Genomic DNA, 14,385 nt, shown 5'->3' with positions numbered 1-14,385 from the left:
GGATTTATTTATATAATAAGATAAAATAAGATTAGCCTGTATTGGTCCCACTATAAGGAACTTTTCAATGTTATAGCAGCTGAAAATGGTGACATAAAAAACCCATAAAGGTAATAAATAAGTAAAAAAAATAATGAGTAAAACTACATTTCACATAAATCGATACACAATCAACTTTTCTTTTAATCATATTGTGATGATTATTGTTTCCTCACCCAGCAATACTTACAGCATGGTCCTTATATTCTATAAAATGTAGGTATGTAAAGTCATCATCAACACCCAAAATCTGGATATTCTTCTTTAGCTCTTCGAAGCACCATTGTGCTGGATTTTCGTGTCAGCTAGTGGTGAGGTTGAAATGGCCACCAATTGACAACCCTCTTCCCTCACCCTAACTTTTTAAGTGTGGAGAGGAAGCTACAGGTTCCCAAAGACATAAATGATCCAGTATTGATAGAAACATGGTGGTGCAGTCTCCGGAAGAGGACCTACTCTTGAGTTACGCAAAGTTTTTGCGCACAAATTAAAATAAGAATGTTCAGTTTATGGCAATAGATCTTAACAATAAATCCTACACACTAGACTTGTATCACCCGTAATGTAAATGTGACTATAAAAAGTTGAATGCGCACTTAGTCCATACATTACGGTGTCTGTGTTGCTCACACTCTCAGGGGGCGGGGCCAGGGGACTCAGCAGGGCAGCAGACGAGTAACATTTGTGTAGTTTTATGAATCGGAAGCTTTGTGCAGGGATGAGGTGAGTGCACACGGTTTCCTGACGATTTTTATAAGAATTCACGAGAGTATATTCTCCCGAATGAGCAGGAAATAAAAAATGAGACCTGAATGGAAAAGAGGCTGATCCACGTGATGTTGCCTGTTTTGTTTTTCCTGAAAACGCAGCATTCTCCTGCAGCGCTTTTGATTTGTGTGTGTGTGTGTGTGTATATGGATCATAGATTGTCTATAGATTTAGACAGAACTTTGGACAGTCAGTGTGTCCCAGCGCTCAGAGACAACATGCACCAGAGGTTTTTAGGAGATCAGATAAAGTCCACACTAGACCTTCGACTCCATGTTTGCACTTTGACTCTAATACTTCAGGCTTATTCAATTGGACACATGTACATCAGACTCGTGCACGAATCATAGGCTCGTGCCACGGTGAACAGGATCCATCTTCTTTGTGTTAGCATGAGACGAGGCGCTGTCAGCTGAGAGGAAGAAGTAAAACAACAAAGCTGTGTAAGAGGAAGCAGTTCAAACTTCATGTGAGCAGAGAACATGCAGTTTTATATACTAGGCAAACAACCACAGAGACAAAATTGACCATTTATTTTTAAAGCTGGAAGCAAAGATTAAAATATTTTTCAGAATAAAAGAGATTAAAAAGAGCTAGATAAAAGAGGTACATAGATTTGAAAAGTTGTAAAACTAATAAAAACGATGCATCTGTATAAAAATATAAAAAAAGTAAGGTAAAGGAGTAAAAAGTTATATCATTTGAACATATAATTTATAAAAATAGAATACTATGATGTATGACCTTGTTAAATAATTTAGTCACAGGTAATTGTGAATAAAAAGTTTTAAATCTGGTTACAGTAATCATTTATCACCCTTTATTATCAGTAGGATTATTATCCTGTGGGTCCTTAAACATTTTCTGTACAATATTGAAACTAAGGTATGTTCAAGCTTAACCTGTATTTATTCATTTATCTTCCTAGTTACTTATAAACATTTTTTTCTCTCCTTTATGTATCTTGTTTGTTATTTAGGTTGTTGAACCTTCTGATATGTGATGCAATGGAATATAGATTGTTGTGGTTGTAGTTGTACTCTTGAGTCTTGAGTCTTGACCAAGTTTGGATCCGAACCTGGTCAAGACTCAGTCTTCTTGACCAATCAAGGAGCTCACAGTGAAAGTCACATTCACACATTCACACTATACAAACTTGTTCCTGCCCCAATCAATAACACACTGCCAGCACAGTCGTCAGGGGCATTTTAGGTTTAGTGTCTTGGCCAAGGACACTTCAGCATGCAGACTGTAGAGCCAGGGATCAAACCACCAACCCTCTGGTTAGTGGACGCCCTAAGCCACAGCCCATACTTATACTATATATACCTCACAACAATACTGAGGTCTCAATAAAAGTTTCTGGTTAAAGAATCTAATATTGTAATGCAGTACAACATGTCTGTGATTTATCTGCTAGAGCTGCACTCAGTGTGGTGAATTCAGAAGCCCTCTGTATTTCTATGGAGAGTTTGTCCTCTGCTCATATTCCTCGTGTAGCTGTCAGGGGGTTTGGAGCTCGGATGTGAAATACATTTTCATATTTTTCAAATATTCATGCCCTATACTCGGTTAAGCCCGGGCAGGACATAGCATGTGGATGCGATTGGCAGGTGATGGTTTGCATAGCAAAAAATTAGCAATTCAGAATATTTCCCCCAGTGAGGTTTCTAATGAGCTTTGTGAAGGATATTGCGACGCATAAATAAAAGAGGACTCGACTGGTTTTGAAATGTGTTTCCATTTTTCATCACACTGTCCCTTTCCCAAGTTATTTTCTTTTGAGATTTTCAAGGACCTTGGGATTTAGACAGAATATTAAATCATAGATATGAGATTCACATTTAAATGGATATCAGTTTAAGAATCAGGAGGGTGACTGGGGATGTGGGGAAATTGCGTCATCTGAAAGAAGAAGATGGCAATCAGGCCGAAATTCATTTAGTGAAGCGAAGGACAAAATAACTTGTTTTCATGAAAGGAAATGTCTCTTTCAGACCAAGCACAAAATGGAGGGTCAAGAAGAGATGGCCTGTCTGTATATTGTGAACCAGAGTTCAGTCAATCATCGTGTTTGAAATGTTTATTGCAGCAGCAGATTATAGTTTGAATGTTCAAGCCCTGATTACCCCCAGATATGATTACGATGGGTAGTGATGAGTAAATATCTTTAACTTGCTAGTGGAGCGTACAGGTGGATGATGGAGTGGTGGAGTTTACTACATTATTTCAGTACTAGGTGGCTTATTAAGACTTTGTTAATCCTTTACCTCAAGGTCCTGCCTGGTGGTGCCTCTTCTTCTCCCCCTGCTCCTGGCTGCAGGAAGTGATGTCACAGGGGAGGAGGCGAACAGGAAGCCCAACTTTGTCCTGATAATGGCGGATGACCTGGGTATCGGGGATGTTGGGTGCTACGGTAACAATACCATCAGGTAAATAATAACAAATGTCTTTATTTTTGGATTTGTCCTCATCACTATTTGTTTATTAGATCAGATATATTTCACGCTGATCAGAGCATTTCCTTTATTTATATTTATATACACATATATTCTGTTCTATCTTATTAGTTGATCTGTTTGTCACACTGACTCTCTCCCTGTAGGACCCCCAACATCGACAGGCTGGCGTCTGACGGGGTGAGGCTGACTCAGCACATTTCAGCTGCTCCTCTCTGCACGCCGAGTCGGGCCGCTTTCACGACAGGGCGTTATCCTCTCCGATCAGGTAAGATAAGATAAGATAGAACTTTATTGATCCACACTTGAGAAATTCAGTTGTTACAGCAGCAGACAAATCAAAGTGAGGTAGAGAAAGGAATACAAATATAACAAAAGGTCATAGATAAAGATAAAACATTTAATGCACCTTTCACTGTAGAAGTGGTGTGTTTGGAAATGTAAATGAGTAAAGTGCAGTAGCACAATGATGATTTGCACAAGTAAAAAAGCAAGTTTGTTCATAAGTATAAGGAGAGATTGTGATGTGCAGAGGACACTGATGTGCAAAATGACATTTTCCATTAGAAATACTGACATGAGAGAAACCAGAGCAGTATTTTATTCGTCATTCCGGATGCGGTTGTAGAGTCGGAGAGCAGTGGGAATGAAGGACCTTGAGCTGTGGGTGCAGCAGCCTGCTGCTGAAAGAGCTGCTCAGGGCCCCCACTGGGTCATGTCGGGGGTGAGAGATGTTGTCCATGATGGAATTCAGCTTCGCCAACATCCTCCTCTCAGCCACTTCCTCTGTGGGATCCAGAGGGCAGTCTAAGACCGCGCTGGCTCTCCTAACCAGTTTATTTAGTCTCTTCCTCTCCCTCTCCAGACATTGGCGTAGAACTCTGCAGAAGCCACCACAGTATCGTAAAAAGTCCTTAATAGTGTCCTGCCCACTCCGAAGGACCTCAGCAGTGTGACCAGATCCATCCTGGTCGTGCTTGTACAGCGATATGTGTGTGGTATGATGCATATTGGTTTATTCATTATTTTATTTTGTGTTTGTGTTGAGTAGGATTGGGCAGCATAGGACGTGCAGAGGTGCTGCTGTTCCTTGGAGGTTCGGGGGGGCTTCCACCGAGTGAGACCACCTTTGCTAAGAGGCTGCAGCAACAAGGATACACCACTGGCCTTGTGGGTGAGACAATGTCATCTATGCATTTATTCACAGAGCCTGAATGTAGAACTTCCTCTGAAGCTGCACCAGGCAAGAAAAAACAGGCGATTTCAGCTCAGTGTATATATATACACACACAAAACATAGTGTGTGGGTCTTTCTGTGCTTGACTTTTGTTGGTCCTCTGCTGCTGTGTGTATTTGAAAGGCTGAGAAAAAAAAAAGTATACATAAGGAAGCAATTACAGTTGATAATTTTCACACTTTACAAGCATTGGCAGTGCACAAAACACATATAGTTTTACATACACTGATTTGTGCAGCAAGACACAACACATTTCACTTGGCTCTCTACGGGAACACTTTAAATGTAATTGGATATTTGTAACCCTTCGCCACAGCAAACCTTTCTTTTCACGGAAAAAGTTATTGTTATGTAACTGTTATGTTTTGATTTTGTTCACACCCCAAAGCAGAGACTGATACAGGTTTGTATAGATAATTAAAGAGTTTATTGCTCAACAAAAAGCAACGCAGTGGAGGCAGAGAGCAGGCTGGCTGGTAGAATCCCAAGGATTACACGAGTGCTGAGCATGTGGAAGAAAAAAGCCAACTCAGGTTTAACTCTAAAAGCAGAAAAACACTGGTAAAGTACTTTAAAAAAAAGAAAACCAAAGATTCCCATTGAACACACGCAGAGCAACTAAATGATCTGGCAGAGCAGTGGAGAGAAGACCAGGCTTTTATGGGCAGGTTGATGAGCTGAGTGGAAGCAGGTTTGCCCTGTCTGCTGCAGGAGACACTACACGCCCCCTGCCTCACACATGCCCTGCAGGAGAAAAAACACAAAGGGGAGGGGGAGAGGGAACACACAAAAAAAAATAAAAAAAATAAAGACAACACAGAATCATCACACTTACGTTGCTTTCTTATGGCCGTCAGATTTAATTCAATGAACTGTAAATGCAGTATGATTTGGATGATTTAGCCAACTTCTTCCAGGATGTGTGTTTAAAAGTCTTAAACTTGAGGGTGAAGAAGGAGTAGGGTTAGATAGATTTTCACAACTGCTTCCATAACACAATTGCATCATTCAGGTTAGGTTATATTAATGATTATATTGTTTTTATTATAGGATATGTAACTGCAGCAGTAACAGTCTTACCGATATTGAGCTACATTAAGATACGAGTCAGGTGCTGTGTCGGCTGATATGAAACAATATAAAATTCAGTTCCTGAACAGTGATCATGACTATGCACCTTGATGATTTCTTGAGTGTAGCTGTTTCATTTTAATATAAAATGAATCCTACTGACCGTTGGTGAACCTGCCAGGCTGGGGGCAACACAAACCTGTGGCTTTTTCTGTCACTGTTTTTTTTTGTGTATATGCCTGTATGGCACAGTTTCCGTTAGTTGCCACAGAGGTCCATAGGACATCAGTGTTGAGCGGAAAAAAAGGGAGGGAAGTGGGTGTAGCCCCAAGAGCCCCAGGGGGCTACAGGAAACCTCGAGATGTATAACGAAAGCTATGTGAAATGTAAGCAGGCAGTTGAAGAACCACAGCTAAATATTCATGTAGGCTAAGGGTGTGGGCAGCCTCACTTTTTTCTCATCTACCACCAGGTTTTTTACTCGAAAACCTATAGGAGGCATCCAAATCGCTGGGGAAAAAAAGCAGCGGCTGTGGAAATAAGTCAACAAGCCAGCTAGTGAAGGAGCCTGAGTCACTGACGATGCAAGTACTGCAAAGGGAAATTGCAAATTACATGGAGCAAAACTATCCATCAGGTCTTAAAAGGTTGATTAACAGTATAGATGCACATCTTTCAGTAAATAATAACCATCAAGTATTCAGCCAAGCCATGCAATGGATAGTATTTTATCTTTGAAAAAAATGTATCAAAGGAAATGATCCAGTTTGATTTGGATAAATGCAGCTGAGAACTTGAATGGCTCTCAGTAGAGTGCATACCTCCGCCTAGGCCCAACAGTCCCTTTAAATTCAATCAGGCTACACCCAATTTCACACTCTCACAAATATCAGTTCCCTAAATGTGCCTGATGTTTTCATTTAAAATGAATAATGAATTATTCCCTCAAAAACAATGACAATGTTAAATTAAATAGATAAAAATAATCCCTGATCCGAATGGGCTCTTCCGCGACCCAAACCACATCCCTGCATCAAGTTTCGTAGAAATCCGCTCAGTTGTTTTTGATCATGCTCACAAACAAACAGACAAACCAAACAACAGCAACAAAGAGACAGGAGTGCAAACATAAGCTCCTTGGTGATCCAGGGGGATTGATTATTCATTTGTGTTAAATCCCACAGTGGGGAAACATTAAACAAGCAAAGGCAGCATAACGATGGGGTGTTTTTAATGGAAAATAACAGGATCTCAGCTTGAAACGTGCCACTGTCATTGCCTGAAGCGAATGTGTAAAATGCGCTTGTGTCCCTACAGGTAAGTGGCACTTGGGTGTGAACTGTGAGCACAGAGGGGATCACTGTCACCACCCGAACCAGCATGGCTTCAGCTACTTCTACGGCCTGCCGTTCACCCTGTTCAATGACTGCATGCCCGGAGAGGGGACCAACGTCCTGGGAGACCTTCAGGACGCACTGCAACAAATGGCCGCTATCCTGGGAGTTGGACTTTTCACACTGGTAGGCATGTTTTGTTTCCTATCCTTCAAAATTATCACCTAAAGTGCGATGTGAAATGACCCATCCATAAAGCAAAATGTACCAGATGAAGAGGGAGAAATGAGAAGACAAAGAGTTGCTATGCTGTTTCCCCCACCCAAAGCAAAGAAACTAATGTGTAAACACTTAGACACACGAGCCACAGGGCTGGAAAAAAAAAAAAAGATTGGGAACAGAAGTTGTGATTGTGAAGCTCACAGCTCACACTAGCCAGAAGCCTCTTTCAGGGAAAAAAGCAAAGCGATGTCGAAGCTGAAGTTTGTTGAGGACCTGGCGATGCTGAGTAAGACAAATAGGAGCCAGCTGTGCCGCAGGTAGAGCAAGAGAGAGAGAGAGAGAGAGAGAGAGCCTGAAACAAACATCAGCATTTGTTCTACGGGGGAAACAATAAATGAATAGAACATAAAGAACCGCAGCAATTCAGAGTAGGAGACAGAAATCTATAAAACTCTTTTCAGATCTAAATTTACTGCAGTGTTTGTATGAACAAAGGACACAATGTACTACTTGTTTCACTTGGTGGGAATGGGTACCGACTGTGGGAATGGTGTATGATACCATCTAGTGGTGACATTGTGGAGTTGCAACAGCATCCAGCTCCAGTAAGTGGCATGCTATATGAACAGTGCAATACAGTCAAACAGCCCTGCATATATCATTTATATATAATATCTATAATTTAGAATCCAATATTGGTCTCAGGCTGTTGTACGCACACACTCAGTCTGGTCTTCATAATCTCAGGGGATATTACAGTATATTTAATTTAATTTCCTGGAGACCGATTCTGTCAGTTTAGGCAGATCTTATCACAGGGATTTATATTCTGTTAAATTTGGTTTTAATTTGTTATTTGAAGCTATAAAAACTGGATGAAAGTCTAGTAGTAACTTAACTGAATGAAAATGACATGACCATCCATTCAATTAGTGTGTGAGATTCACACATTGCAGGCAGTTACAGATTCATATGCAGTTGTATAACGTCCGACAGCGTTGTCATGTTATACTTGTTGGTGTCATTTCAGGTGTGTGTCCGTGTGTGCGGCCTCCTGGAACTCCGCCTGTGGCTCCTGGTTGCACTTTTCTCATTAAGTATCTTAGCAACTGCTGTGTGGTATGTGCCATTTAAACTCATGGCCACCTGGAACTGCATCGTTATGAGGAACCAAGATGTCGTCGATCAGCCAATGACACTGGAGACGCTGCCCCAGAGGCTGCTGGGAGAAGCACAAAACTTTATAAGGAGGTGGGAATGAGTATTTCTTAAAAAATGGCAACACAATAATGAAGTACTCTTGATAGTTTAAGTTTGCTATACCAGCTGTTTCAGATTTGCACATACTGTAGCTATGATTTAATTAGTGTTTGACTACATTTGAATGTGACTTAAAATGAACTGCAATTTTGACTTAAGATTTGCAACGACCCTCATACCTGATGAGTTGCTCATTTTGATGTCGTCCCCCACAGGAATAGTGATGGTCCGTTCCTCCTCTTCTTCTCATTAGTCCATGTCCACACACCACTCTTCAACACCCCTGCCTTCGCTGGCAAGAGCCGCCATGGTCGCTATGGTGACAATGTAGAAGAAATGGACTGGCTCATCGGTGAGTTAAGAGTGTGACGGAAAAGGTTTAAAGGTCCAGTGTGTGGGAACTAGTGCCATCTAGTGATGAGGGTGCAGCTTACATCTCCATTTTGAAGTAAGAGGACCTGCAGTGGCAATCATGTCAAGTAATAGCGCAAAAGTTCAATGTGTGATTTGTCCATTCTGTCCATTCTGGGCTACTGTAAAAAAAAGAAGACGGTTCCACATGAATCTGACTAAAACTAAGAAAACTAAATTATAAATATTATATATTTTTTCTACCAATAGATCCAACTAAATCCTACACACCAGACTTTTAGAACTGGCATGAATTACTAAATATTATAAAGTGGCCTATAGTGGTAGCCGGTGAGAGTAGTTTATTGTTACACTGAAAACTATGTAGAATCATTTCACGTGTCTTCATTTAGTAGGTATCCAATGTTCTGTTTCAACTGTTCTCTGCCTCATCCGATTTCTCTGTAGCGACGTTTCCTTACCACGGCAAGAATTATAATTTTACCATGGAGTTTAAACTCCCCCACATCATGTCTTACTTAACCAAATGCCTCTATTGCCATATATTTTAAATGCTGCATATGGTCTATATTTGTAATATATTTGCTAGGTCAGTTGACGGAGACGGTGGACTCCCTCGGTCTAGCCAACGATACTCTGATGTACTTTACATCAGACCACGGAGGGCACGTTGAGGACGCCGATTCAAGGGTTGGCCAGAAAGGAGGATGGAACAGTATCTATAAAGGTAGATGATGTTTCTGTGGTATATTGAATCTACAACATAAGTTTTTTTTATGCATTAACTGCAAAAATTTTTGGGGGTTGATTCATTTTTCACCTTCAGGTGGAAAGGCCATGGGGGGCTGGGAAGGGGGGATAAGAGTCCCTGGTATTTTCCGCTGGCCTGGCAGACTGGCAGCTGGGAGAGTAGTTGATGAACCCACCAGCCTTATGGACCTGTACCCGACTCTGAAGTATTTAGCAGAGGACACACAACCAGACAGGTACAACCACAGTCTATGTTTCAAGGTCCTGTTTTATTCCCCTGGTTTTTTTTTGGGGTTTTTTTCCGAGGCTGAAAAGCTCCTGTTCAGTACTTGATAAATACAATGGTAGAACAAGCCAAGATACAGGGTTACAAACACGGGGGAGAAAAGAATATACAATCACTCTTAACTTGAACACGATGATTCTAGTGTTTTGGTGCCAGATGATTACAGTGTAGATCCAGAACTTCCTTGTTACCTGTAAACAACCATGTCTATTTGTTTTGGTTAAGGCGAATGTGTGGACAATAATTTAGCAAGTAGGTGACGTAAAGAAGGGAGATGACTGTAAATATGAAAATAAACATATGCTCTTGTTGCTGGTGTAATTAAAGGTTAAATATACAATATTTATCGCCACTTAATGTCCCACTAGAGCAGTATGTACCTAGCATATTTACCAATTAAGGAGAAGAAAAAACAGTCTTAAATGCTTCTCCAACATAGAAATGCCAGAGCAAACTGACTAGGCTGCTCTTTTTTTGGTCAGGATCCCTTTTACAGCAGATCCAAATGTCTTCATACATATCTAGACTGTGGTGGCCGGCTTTATTTTTTAGATATGTCGCATTTAAACATGAGGCATCTCTAACTTGGTGTTTTGATCGGTTGCTGCCTTGTAAAGCTTTGTTCAGTTCTTTGCGCTATCGTCCATAAAGTTGTTACCATCCATGCAGACAGCCAGACTTCATAGTTCCAGCCACAAGCGGAATGCAATGTAGTTCTCTCCTCCACACCAGAATTAGTCTTTTACTTTTTAGTCTGTGTGCGTGTAAGAGTGACGTTCATGCGTGTGCATGCCTGCTAGGTCAACACTGGTCGTTTACTATATTAATGTTAAAATTATTTACACATGTATTTTTATATATTTATAACTATAATTAACTTTACCATGGACTAATCTCAATATAAAATTATTATAATTTCTCAAAGTAGAAAAGCTTTTCATATTACTTCTGATCTGTCTAAAGCTCTGTGTGAAGGTGAGGAAAGTTTGATATTTAATGTTTCATTATAGAGCACAAGGTCAAAAGTCTAGTATCTCATCTGCATGTAGCACCTTGCCTCGTCAAACCTTCACTTCTGCCCTCTATGTCTTTTTATTACACCTTGCTCCCCAGACATTTGGATGGCTATAACCTCATGCCTCTGTTGGAGGGGAGAGTGAAGCGATCGGAGCATGAATTCATGTTCCACTACTGCGGCATCTACCTCCACGCGGTTCGCTGGCATCCACCTGGCAGTGAGTTCACACGTACACAGACATGCTCCACATCATAGTATCTATTCTGCATATCAGGCCACCTGCCATGACTTTAGCTTTGAAACAGAAAACAAATTGTACTGTAGCTTTAAACATTCTCAAGACAACCCATTTAAATAAAGACAAGCCCCATGCCCCCACGAATTTATCCGGATCCGTTCCAAAATTGAAATGGGTTCTTCCTCGTGTCAGGCTTCAACCCTCCACATATTTTCATGCATATTGGTTCAATAGATTTTTGCTGAAACACAGACAACCAAACTAACAAACTAAAATGAAAACATAATATCCCTTGGTAAACACTCTTTGCTCTGTTCAATATCACGCCATGTTTAGTTTGTCTGGAATACAACACCCCTCCTATTCCTTGGTTCAGTAAATGTTTCTCTTATAAGATGACCTTCCTCTCTTGGAACATATTTAGAGCAACATACAAGTCAGAACCATTTCTCTCAGCTCAGTCATACTAAGAATGTTCCTGTGCTTTATCGTGCCTTTGCACACTGTGCTCTGAACTAATGTCTGTGGCGTGTTTTCATGCAGGTGACTCGGTCTACAAGCTGCACTTTTTCACTCCTAACTTTTCTCCCCCGGGAGCCGGCGGGTGCTACGAAGCTAAGATCTGTCAGTGTTACGGAGACTACGTTACGCACCACGATCCACCGCTGGTGTACGACATTTTCCACGACCCCTCAGAGTCCCGCCCACTGACCCCTGATTCCGAGCCGCGATACACAGAAATCCTCGAGCAGACTGCCAGAGCTGTGGAAAAGCATAACGGTACCCTCACAAGCAAGCAGGTAAATGATACTCATTCGACTGCTGTTCAAAGCCAGATGACCTGGGATAAGATTCTGTGGCGACCCTGGCTTCAGCCGTGCTGCGGGACCTTTCCATTCTGTGGCTGCAAAGAAGAGGCGCCGCATACATGAGAAAAACCCAGTCTCCAGCTGCTTGGGCTTGGTGAAGCTCTTCCTCCTCCAATCTGCCGCAGTTTTCACTTTTTTTTAAAACTGGGGCTTAGATGCTTAAGGGTGCGTTCAGGTGCTATCACTGTTACAGGTGTTCAAAGAAGGTGACTTTTTTTGTTGTTGTCCTACCAAGCCCATTTTGGGGATTTCAACCAGACGCTCGTTGCACAAAGAGGCTTTATTTAATCTTAAATTTAAACTGATTGTACATTGTCATTAATTCAAATTAAAGCAGCTGTCATATTGTTCAGTAAATCTAAGCACATATTTAAGGTTGAATCTTAATTTAAATTTAAATTAAACAAATACTTCTGAAACTAATAACTATTTAACTTATGATCAAATAATATAGTCGTTGGAAAACAACTACATTCAGTGCCTTATAACACTGTGTATTCTCAGCTAAGTCTAAAATTCACCAAAAAATACATGAAGGGGAATTCTGTTGATGCATTAGTTACTTTTTTTTTTTTAAGGAGAAGAATGTCAACAGTGAAATTAATAATATAATAAAGAGCTTGTTTTCCTTGTTTTTCATTTCCTGTACTTTTATTTGAACTTATCGTGAGGTAATCTTTTATATATTTATGGTGTTTGAATGTTCTCCCTGTGTTTCTGTGGGTTCTCTCAGTGCACTCCGGATCAGGGTGAAGGATACGCGGTGTAGATAACGGATGGATGAATGAAATGAGTCACATGAGGACGTGCAAGTCATCAAGAAGGTGAAGTTAGAGTGTGAGCCAGTAGGGGGCAGAGTCAGCCTGTACTGTGGGGGATGCCTGTCCTGTCCTTGTCAGGTGTTGTGCGGTGTCACTATCAGTGCACTATCAGTGCAATGCATATTTTCAGTGCAAACTTAAAAGACAAATCATCTTTGTTTGACGCAACAAATATAAACTAAAATATCTGTGTGCAACATTTTGGTATTGCTGTAGCATTTTATAAAATTACATCAATAGTGATCAGAACACTAAGTCACTGTTACCACTCTTTGGTGTTTGTTTTTTTTCCTTTTGTCCTTTGTTCTCCATCAGTCCTGTTCTGGCCATCCGTCTTTCTTCCTGCTCCTCCTTCACATCCACGTCATTTTGGTGACATAATAACTTCCTCTCACAAAATGAATTCTCCTCTTGCGTTGGCTGGATGTTGGCCAGCAGCTGTGCCCTACCCTCGCTGCAAGGACACCCTGTGGTTCCGCGGATCTTAAAAAATAATGGACTTCATAAACCGTCTTCACGTCTCCTTCATATGTGTCATCATCAGCAGCACTAACACTCTCCCCCCCTCAGCAGTGTCTGCTTGTCAAAAGCATCAAAGTGTGCGACAGTGGCGGGCTGTAATTGCTCTCCATCTTTCCCTCCTCTCTATTCTGCCTCTTCCTCCATCTCCTCAAACTGCGCTTTCCTTTTTGTCCTCCCCACCCCCCCGTCGGGGAAAAAACTCCACTCGCATCTGCAAGTGAGGAGGCAAATTTCAACATCATCATCGTCTCTGTAATCGTTGCCATCCCAGTCGTTGTGTTTACTCCTCTCCCTCCACCAGAGGCCCGTACATCAAGCCCTCAGCAAGTTCATTACACCAGCCACTCCATTATATCTCCACCAGTAAATCATGCAGTCGACCATACATAACGACATTTGGCTGTACATCAGAGTTAATGATGGCTGGTGGGGTATAACGTGGCTGGCTGTTCATCATGTCACACGCACACGTAGCCATGTGCGCAGAGGACCACGTAGAAATGTGCATGTGTGCACACACACAGGATTCTGTACACATGTGCACATTGTATATCATGTTGTTCTGAACAGATCAGTGGTTTTCTGTAAAGGTCACTGTTCCAGGAGACGCCATAAAGCATTTTTATAACCTTCTCTTTGAGACACATTAACACACACAACTTGAAGAAATGGGAAAATGGCAGGGTGGCTTAAGCATAGTCAGAATAGCTCCCCTGCATGAAGCCTATCACATACACAAACACTAACAGCCGAGGGGCTGTTGTTGCTTGTGCCTCGCTGGATGATGCTAAGAATAGAGCTTATTGCAGTCCAGAGAACATGTTAAAAATGAACACTGTCAACCACCTGTTGCAAAATGTATTTGTTGGTGAAAGTCTTTGTTTTAAATCTTTCTAATGAGCTTTTTACTCCCTTTCAAATTAACTGACAATTGTGTGTTGTGTGGACCAAATTAGAAAATCTGAATACATGTCAAAATGTTTTTCTTGAAAGATGGTTTCTGGTTTTTAGATTTGTCTCTCTTCGGGGGCCGCATCTTCCGAAGGACCCGGTGTATGCAGCCGGCATTTGCTGCTTCCTCCAATGGCAGCGTTGACTGAACTAATAGGCGACTGTCTT

The 14,385-nt window shown here is 41.3% G+C and overlaps 1 protein-coding gene across 1 annotated transcript; it reads left to right on the top strand.

The window, feature by feature from the left end:
• The first annotated feature begins 666 nt into the window (after nt 1-666).
• Nucleotides 667-12,557, top strand: arsh (arylsulfatase H). Its single transcript, XM_062403204.1, has 11 exons — nt 667-762; nt 3,084-3,239; nt 3,413-3,534; nt 4,318-4,440; nt 6,892-7,094; nt 8,161-8,381; nt 8,606-8,742; nt 9,352-9,489; nt 9,589-9,748; nt 10,912-11,033; nt 11,598-12,557. The coding sequence occupies exons 1-11, from the start codon at nt 734-736 to the stop codon at nt 11,984-11,986; spliced, it is 1,800 nt and encodes a 599-aa protein (XP_062259188.1). The 5' UTR covers nt 667-733; the 3' UTR covers nt 11,987-12,557.
• The last annotated feature ends 1,828 nt before the right edge of the window (nt 12,558-14,385 follow it).

Source organism: Platichthys flesus, chromosome 13, assembly GCF_949316205.1.
Source record: "Platichthys flesus chromosome 13, fPlaFle2.1, whole genome shotgun sequence".
Lineage (NCBI taxonomy): Eukaryota > Metazoa > Chordata > Actinopteri > Pleuronectiformes > Pleuronectidae > Platichthys > Platichthys flesus.
The sequence above is the reverse complement of the archived record's forward strand: the minus strand, read 5'-3'. Positions and strand labels throughout refer to the sequence as shown.